The sequence below is a fragment of the Dipodomys ordii genome, unplaced genomic scaffold (genome assembly GCF_000151885.1).
Source record: "Dipodomys ordii isolate 6190 unplaced genomic scaffold, Dord_2.0 Scaffold1, whole genome shotgun sequence".
Classification (NCBI taxonomy): Eukaryota; Metazoa; Chordata; class Mammalia; order Rodentia; family Heteromyidae; genus Dipodomys; species Dipodomys ordii.
Genome location: NW_012267217.1, coordinates 57631852 through 57641629, shown reverse-complemented (window position 1 = coordinate 57641629; position 9778 = coordinate 57631852). Strand labels below are relative to the sequence as shown.

General features: G+C 37.8%; 1 protein-coding gene across 5 annotated transcripts in view; it reads left to right on the top strand.

Moving 5' to 3' along the window:
* Dock10 (dedicator of cytokinesis 10) overlaps window positions 1-9778 on the top strand; it is a 165606-nt gene that overhangs the window by 81325 nt on the left and 74503 nt on the right. For all 5 annotated transcript variants that reach the window (XM_013009058.1, XM_013009078.1, XM_013009068.1 and 2 more), the window contains exons 15-16: window positions 5334-5456; window positions 7893-7972. In XM_013009058.1, the coding sequence (XP_012864512.1) occupies window positions 5334-5456; window positions 7893-7972 (203 nt within the window). The remainder of the gene's footprint in view (window positions 1-5333; window positions 5457-7892; window positions 7973-9778) is intronic.

Genomic DNA, 9778 nt, shown 5'->3' with positions numbered 1-9778 from the left:
TAGATAGCTTTGGGAAGTATTGCCATTTTCACAATGTTAATCTTTCCAATTGAGGGAAGCTCCCATTTTTTATGTACCAGTACTGAGGCTTAAACTCAGGACCTGAGTGTGTTTCTTAGAAATTTCCATTTTGCATATCTTTGTCTTACCTATGTGTGTATGTGTGTGTGTGCACACGCTGGCACACACACGCTTGTGCATGCATGACAGTGCTGGGGCTTGAACTCAAGACCTGGGCACCATCACTGAACTGCTTTGAATTGCTTTGCTCAAGGTTGGTGCTCTACCACTTGTGCCATAGCTCCTCTTCTGGTGCTTTGCAGTTAATCAGAGATAAGAGTCTTGAAAACTTTCCTGCCCGGGCTGGCTTCCAACCATGATCCTCGGATCTCAACCTTCTGAATAGCTAGGATTCCAGCACCCAGCCTTATCTATTATTTTTAATGTTCCACATCTGAAGACATACATCTCAGAAAATAACTTAGCAAGAGATCTTATGTTAGAAGGCCCTGACTACATGCAGTGTGAGTTTGTAGATACCAAATCAAAATCATAAGCTGTTTATTATGCATATTTGATTTAACAAAAGCATTGATATTATGCCAGTACTGAAAATCTGATATGTAAAAAATTCTGAGGATGCAAGGGCGGGGGGGGGGGGGAATTGGGTGGGGGGACGGGGTGAGGCTGGGAATGGATGGGAAGGGTAAACAAAGGGGGAGTCTGCAATGCTTGATAAGAAATGTACTCATTATCTTGCCCATGTAATTGTAACCCCTCTGTACAGTATGTTCACAAAAAATAAAAATAAAAAAAAATTCTGAGGAATGCATTCTGATTTCCTATACAGATGTACACTCTCACCTACGTGTAGAGATTGGATCTGTGGGTCCAAATGAAGTCATCAGATTGATTGTTAAAGTTTCAAATTAACACTACCAAATTTTCCCATTTCAGTGACTATAATAGAAATGCTGTGGTCTGTGGGCACTAACAATGGCTCAGTCACTCAGACACACAGCCTTTGCAGCAGGAACCAAATTTACACTTAGAGTGTACTTAAACATCGACTGCTCTTGTCCTTCTCAATCGTTTTCATTGGTGTAAGAATTGGTACAAGAATTTCTTAAAGGAAGAAGAGATCACACAGTTCTTCATGATGAGTATATTCAAACTAAAGTTGACAATGTTTGTCATAGTTTTAAGGTCATATTTAAAATTGAGGACTAGCAGATAAAGAAAGAGAAATGTGGAACTTTCAGCATCTGTAAACCCAAGACATACTCAAGTGTCTCCAGGAATTAGTTTGCCCTCAGGTAGCCCTGTAGCAAGAGAAGGGATAGTAGGAGAAAAAGAAAGGAAGGGGTAGCAATGCTTGACAAGGAGTATACCCATTACCTTACTGATGTAACTGTAACCTCTCTGTACTGCATCTTTACAAGAAAATAAAATTTTTAAAAAAGAACCTACTCCCAGAGCCCAACAAACAGTTTACACAAGAACTACTTGGGCAAGATTCCTTCTCCAAGTCACAGGGTTTCTATCTATAAATTGGAAACGATAATATTTGCCTCACAGTGTGTTATTTCAAATTCAAAAATCATTTGGCAGAAAGTATATCATGAATGGCCAGACATAACCACAATGGCTCATGTCTCCAATCCTAACTCTCAGGAAGCTGAGATCCGAGGATAACAATGAATCCAGCCTAGGCAGAAGAATGTATCAGACTACCATTTCCAACTAACCAGAAAATGGACATGTACCTGAACTGGCAGAGAAGCAATAATTTTGAGTTAAAAAGCTAAAAGACAGTGCCCAGACCTTGAGTCTAAGCCCCAATGCCAGCACACACACACACACACACACACACACACACACACACACACACACAAAACATGAACATTATTGCCTTTTTCCCTGTCTGTCTTTCTTACACAAGGATAACTAATGCTAGAACATTTCACATTTTAAAAAATGTTATTTATACATTTTTTTACATTTGATGGTTTTTATTTCTTCTCATAAATATTGATAAAAAAAGGCTAACTAGCCGCAATTTACAGGTCAAATATTTTCATATTGCTAAGTATTCTCAGATCTTACTAGAAAACTTGGTGTGGAAAGTAGAGACAAGCCGTTCTTTGACAAAGTAAAATATTCCAATATTGTGATAGTGTAGTACAGTTGTAAACATATTTTCACTGTAAGGGTCCAGCTGATACTAAGCAAAAGGAAATAAATATACGTATCACCCAATTTGTAAGAAATAGTTTTATTGTTGGAATTCATAGAATTCATAAGCTTTGTAGATTAAGATAATGATGATTATCATTATGGAAAAAATAAAAATAAAAAATACTGTAAGATAAGTAAAAAATATTACAAAGGCTATAAAGAATAGCCCACTTGGAGAAACACATGGGGTAATGAATAAAAAAAGAATGATCTATTCTTGAAAGAACCTGAGACATTAGGAGAATAAACACTCCTACTTTCAAATTGTGTCATAAAATAAGCTATAAGGGAGACAAATGAAGGTTCTAGAGGGGCTGACAATATTAACAGCTCTTAAAGTAATTATTACTAAGAAAGCCAACAAAACCACAAATTCATCCTATATTCATGCCGTATTAGTGGTTTGGTTTTTGGTTAGGAAATGGTAGAGATCCTCAATTTGTATATAAAAATGTAACTTGAACTTATATAACTTGTCTGACAAATGAAGAAAATGATTAGGAGTGCAGTCCTAAACAAGATATACTAGGTCCGTTAGATTAGCTAACCACAAAAAAAGTTCAAGATCCAATAGCTTCCTGATCTACTTTAATACCTTGTTGATTCTGCTCACTCTCTGACTACTTTCTTTCCAATTGTATCTTCTAGCTGCCTTTGTGTTTCACAGGGTAATTTTAACTGTCCCTTAAAAATTCTGGTCCTTACAAACCAACTGTCATTAAAATAGGAACATCAATAATAATGCTTATAAGCATGTTTATACCACCTACGGTAGCACACAGATGCTTGGCATTGTGGCCAACATTTGGTTTGCAATTAATCTGAGGCTTATTTTTATATCTGGAGAGCGATAGAGAGACAGAGAAAAATAGAGGCAGAGACAGACAGAAGAAAAAGATAAAGGAGATAAACAAACTACAAGTGTGATTTTTTTGTCTATCCTAGTTATTTGTGCTGTTTCTGATTGCAGCTAGCATGAAACCTAAACTTCTTTTCCTTTGGCTAAACACACACGCTCTCTCTGGTCCTACCTCAAATGCCAGGTTTCTGAGATCTTCATAATAAACTAATCATTGCTCAATTGTGTCCGTTGGAACTGTGCGTACCATGTCCCAGCCATCCTGAAACTGCCTGTGTAATGAGTCAGCACTTTGATCCCTTTCCAATGACTATATTTGCTGATTATCAGGACAGGTTGTTTGGCCCTATGTGCACACTTTCCCCAGGGAGTTGTGTACTTCATCTCTGTTATGACAGTCTATCCTAAAGCTATGAATATGAGAGAAACAGGCTACACAGCTCACACTTATTAATGTAGTTGAAGTTACCTGTTCATTTAAAATGTGTTACTTGAGCTCAGATTAACTTCCTCTCTTGTTGGGAAATAGATGAGTTTCAACAAGTCACATGCTTGAACAAAAGGTCTGTAAAATATTTAAGTAACAGCAATTATCAAGTTCAGCGTTTTATTCTGTCTTCCCAATGTTACTTGATAGAAGGACTTTTTGTTTCCCTTCAGTCATTCCTTGACAAGGAAAAATAAGGAGATAGCTTAAAGTCTAAAATATACCTTTTTGATAAATTCCAGGCTTATTTCCTGTGTTATGCTACAATAAATCCTAAGATATTATAACCTTTCCTATGACCATTACAGCCTATTTACTGAAATACTTGGTTTATTTAAATAATGATACACTTTATAATTAAGGCCCCCACTTCAGAAGGAAATTAAAAATTTAGCACTTTTCTGACATTGAAGAAAAAGGAATTATGTATGGATTTACATTTTCTTTGAAAATATGTACAATAGGGGCTGGGAAGGTGGCTCAGTGGTAGAGCCCTTGCCTTGCATATCTGAGGCCCTTGGTTCGATTCCTCAGCACCACATAAGCAAAAAGATAAAAGCCAGAAGTGGCTCTGTGGCTCAAGTGGTAGAGCACTAGCCTTGAGCTGAAGAGCTGAGGGACAGTACCCAGGCCCAGAATTCAGGCCCTACAACCGGACCCCCCCCCCAAAAAGAAAATATGTACAATAAATTTTGGGAGATAGAGAACCTGAATTCTAAGCACAACAAGTAGATAGATGATAGATAGATAGATAGATAGATAGATAGATAGATAGATAGATAGATAGATAGATAGATAGATAGATAGATGTTAGGTGGATAGATATATGGCTAGACATACATGTAACTAGCATGGCAATACTATATTGGACAAAGACAATTTCTGTATTTTAGCTAATTCATGGACAACGACAATTTCTGTACTTTAGCTAAGTCATATGTTGCCAATGAAATGGATCAAGGAAGAAAACATGGCTCAGCTCATAGTGTTATCCTTATTTCATGAAAATATGTAACTCATGTTCTGCATTTGTCTTTATCTCTTTCCTAAAAGCCAGGACATGGACCCATTTATAACCACAAAAAAAGTCTCATGAAAGTCACCCTGACCCTGTGTCCACATACACAGGCTTATCTCTCTCCTGTTCCTTTAAGTCTTAATGGTGTCACCCCAGTGAATGGTCCTGTCTTACTCAGTTAGGCTATCTTAATGGTCAGGCCTGCATTCATAATGTCTGAGGATCAGTTCATAATGTCTGAGGGTCAGTTCGAAGCCAGCCTTGGCAGGAAAGTCTCTGAGACCCTTATCTCCAATTAACCAGCAAAAAGCTGTGACTGAAGTGGTAGAGCACTAGTTCTGAGCAAAAGAAGCTTAGATACAGTATCCAGGCTTTGAGTCAAACCCCAGGACCAGCACGTTCACGTAAAGACATACATTTCTGTTTTTTTCTATTCCCCTTTAACCAAACCTTTGTTATATTATTATAGGTAAGTGGTCATAAAATAATACCAATATGTAATACAGACTACTGCCACTTTAGATCTATAGAGTTGCAAATAAATGAGACATAGCAAAAACCTAGCATAGAAATAAAATTTTTGCTCAGGAACTTTCCTTCAATTTTTATTTTGTAACTTTTAGAGTTTTTTCCATTATAAGGAGGAAATTTCACTAATTTAGTCACTTTAGAAACATAATTTCATAAACAGTAACCAAATACTAACTTGAAGAAATATTATTTTCTTTCAGATCAGTTTTTAAGGACAACCAGGGAAATGTGGACAGAGACTCAAGATTTTCACCATTGTATAGACAAGAAAGCAGCAAGATTTCAACTGAAGACCTCCTTAAACTAGTATCAGATTATAGGAGGTATGTTTGGGTGGAGGGAGTGGACACTCTAAATTAATGTAGGCCAACAGTGATGCCAGTGTTGATTTATTCGATCTATGTAACAAGACCTCATGACTTTAGTTTCAATTGTCCAAACTTCTCCAGAAGCTGATGGTTTTCTGATGATTATGCCCAAGTCCACATAGTTTTTTGTGTATGGGTGGTACACACCTGTAATCCCAGTAACTCAGTATGCAGAGACAGAAAGATTTCAAGTTCAAAGCCATGGCATAGGCCAAGTTGTTAATGATACCCTGTCTCAGATAATGCAAAATAAATACAAAAGGGGTGGGGGTATAGCTCAAGTTGTAGACTGCTTGCTTAGCGAATCCTGGGTTTGATTCTCCATACTGAGAATCAAGGTCACTTCACTAGAATTATATGTGGGAAAAAAAACATAGCACATTGGACTATATCAGTTATCTATAGTTGTGTAACAGAGCACCTATTTAGTAGTTTGAAGCGACATCTCTTATTCTACAGTGGGAGCTTGTCTCTTCCACTCAGGAGTATGGTGGGGTGGGGAGTCATCTTGGGCCAGATGATCCATTTCCAAGATAGCTCGTTTAGGCAATGCCAGTTGGTGCCGACAGTTGGCTGGGAGCGTTGATGGGCCTGGGGGCTGGGGATCCTGCCTCTTCACCATCATATTATACTGCTGTGAATCTAATCAACCACCGTATTTATATCTTACAAATACTTTCAGGAAAGAACAGAATTAGTGCTAAGAGAAAAAAATATATATAACTGTCACACTTTTAAGCGAATCATAATCCAACATTGATAATGATAAGACTGTTTGTTAAACTATACTCTAATACCTTCTGTTCCTAAATATTACCTTTCTACCTTCCCACCTAAGAATCAGCCATCTCCTTTCCACAACAAAAGCAATATGGTGTTTATGAACCAAGTATGATTCATATTTCTGCAGCACCAGTATTCAGTAGGCTTCTATTTCACCGAAAGCAAGGTTTTACCACTGTTCTTTTTCTTCTGGAGGGCTTTAGAAAGCCAAACAAAGATGCAACATAAAATCCTGAATCAACCTGATGTTTCTGTGATCTAATCTAAGGACTCCAACCACAAAGAGACCTTCCTTCCCTTTCCTCTTCACACACTGAGGCCTAAAAGTCCACAGAGGATTTTTGCAAGGCCATCCAAACCACTGTGAGACAATAGAGGGTTTTGTGGGGTTGTTTTTGCCACTTTACTAGTTGACATACTGAGCAGATGGGAGTAGGCAACAAATTTGGGGAGTGAACTGATACAAAGAGAAGAAATAGACTAGCAAAAAAAAAAAGCCATCACAGTAACACTTAAGCCACATCTAGAATACACAATATAATGCTGGCATTAACTTCTCTTGTGGAAATTTCACACCACATGGCATTAATTCTAAGTGGTGTGATACTAAGTGTCTAACAAATGACTCTCTAAGTGGAAAACAAAATAGAGCTAGATTATACTGATGGCCAATTTCCATCCTGAAAATTCTCCTGTGTTGCTGATTTCAAGCTACTAGTGGGTCCTACCTGAACCACAGGGCTGGGAAAAGATGTGGTCAGCAGTAAATAATATTTCTATCACAATGAAATGCAAACAACCTGAAAAGCACAGATAATCTCATCATGTTGTAAAGTAATTAGGAAGTGATGAACATTGAGTACTTATTAGCCTTATGTTTAATATCATTTGTTTAATGTTAAGTTGATAAAGTTTAATTTTTCATACTAGCCACATTCAACACTGGCAGCCAAAATGCCAAAGTTTTAGCATTGAGCATTCCAAGCCTGAGAGGAGCTGATTCAGAAGCCCTCGCTACATTTTCTATGGAAGTAGATTTCCTGAGGGAGATGATATTCAGCAGCTTCCACGCTGCTGGAGAGGAAGATTGGGAAGATGGTTTGCATAGTGAAGGAAGGAAGGGAATACAAGGACTTGGAGTCAGGGAAAGAATGTGGATGAAGATGGGTGTTAAACACAGTTGGCACACAGACACTGGAGGGGTGAGAGGGAGATTCCTGTCCTTGTTTGTTAATGAAGAGGGCAGATGCAGCCTCTTAGCACCTGTACCAAAGGTTCCTTGCTTCCAAAACTTGCCACTCACTGTGAACTCAAATTGCCTAATTCGAGCACCTTTTATTAACAAAACTATATACTTACTATTATACTTGGTTGCCATTCATATAAGTGGAGTAAGAATTAATAAATTTACAATCTTCTTTAGACTATCTGTAAGTTGATTCCTCCTGTTTTTTTTAATTTGAGGTCTAATACCTACCCTTGATAAAGCTGAGAATTACAGTAGATTGTTTTTTGTTGAAAATAATACGTGTGTGTGTGTGTGTGTGTGTGTGTGTGTGTGTGTGTGTGTGTGTGTGTGTGTGCACGCGTGCTGGTATACTTTCACAGGGCTGACCGGATAAGCAAAATGCAGACAATCCCTGGAAGCCTGGATATCGCTGTTGACAACATTCCTTTGGAACATCCAAGTATGATGATGATGTCATGATTTATGTGTAGCATTCTGATTATATACTGGGTTGTTTGGGTTGTTTTGTTTTCTTGGGGGGTTGATGAACTGGTTGGTTATAACATAAGGTGTATGTAGGTTGTTTGTATTCAAAATGGAAATGGAATTCATTGTACTCTAGTAATTTTGGAATTCTTGTTTTTTTCTTTAAGACAAAGAATGAGTATTGTCATCTAAGAGAATATTCTGGGTAGCATACCAATTAATTGGTGTGAAAATGTGGATTTAATTCTCAACAAGATAGTAGCATTTAATCTTTGAAATCCTGGAGAAAGCTGTCCTGATAGTATAAGCCTGTGAACTTAGTTATTTGTGGGGGAAAGACAGGAAAATCATGAGGTCAAAGCCATCCTGGGCAAAATTAGGAAGACCCTCTGTCTCTCTCTCTCTTCTCTCTCTCTCTCTCTCTCTCTCTCTCTCTCTCTCTCTCTCTCTCTCAACAAAAAGGAAAACAAAAAGAAGTAGAGATAACCCAATTGGTAGAGTGTTTGCCTAGCAAACAGGAGGCCCTACACTCAATTTCCAGTACCTCAAAAACTATAAAAAAAAAAAATCAAGAGAAGCAACCAAAATCCCTGGAGACGCTAGGATAAGATCAGGTAAAAACAAGGGGAGTCAGGCTCCTACAGACTGATAGCTCATAATGGAAGAATATATATTCTATTCAATTCCTGCCACTTAAAACAGAGGCTTGATACTATCCCACTATGCTGCTGAGGGTGGCGCTAAACATGTAACCCCCTCCCCCCACAGGGCCATGTTCTGCTTACAACTGAAATATTCTCAGTCACCCACTAGACAGAGGAGACCTGTGTTTTGTAGAATGTAGCATAAAACCTGCATGTGTCAGTGAAAATTAGAATTTCAGAATCTGGGGCTTCACCATTTAGAGTGTGTTAAGACTCCCTCTACAGAATGGCAGGCATGGAGCAGGCTATTAGCACAGGATATCTGGATACCCATTAGCACTATGAAGGTTTTCCATTCTTGTAGTTTCCCACAAATCATTTTAATGTGAAACATAATGTGTATTCTAGCTTAAGCCCTGACTCCAAATCATTTTTATATTGATTGGTGTTAAAAAAAAATGAAAAGCACCAAGGCTATTATTTGCTATTTCTTCTCCCTGATTTTGGGACAATTGGGCTTTTATTCCTTATGGAAAAGAAAGAAGGAGCTAAATGCTCTCTTTGAAATGCTTGTAGAGTATGAGGGAAATCTGAGCAGATAATGAAAATATTTTATAACTGATTTTTGGAAAAAGTAGTTATCTGATGCACAGACACACCTAGGTAATCTTCCTGCTTTATCTGAGTGCTGGAAGCTTCCTGATGGGGTGAGGGAAGGTTGGACAACTTGATCGCTTTTCCTGCCACAACTTCAGCCTTCAAACTGTTTAGTGACAGTGGTTTTGATTTACAGCTTCCTAATGGTTTTTCCTTCCTTCCTTTCTTTCCTTATTTTTTTCTTTTTCTTTCATTCTTCCTTTCTTTCTTTTCCTTTTTTACAAAGTTAGGTTTTAAAAGTTGGAAAATTCTACAGAAAATAAAATATAACAAATCTCAGAAGAAGGCCTTTAGGCCCTCACTGTGAAATCATTCCACAGAGAAAATTAAGTATTAATCCATCTGATACCATCAGTATAGGCCCATTGGACATTTTCTAACATCTATAGTCTTTTTGTATTATTATTATATGGGTACTGGAGCTTGAACTTAGAGTCTTGAGCCTTTACTTGGCTTTTTTGTTCACAGCGAACATCACA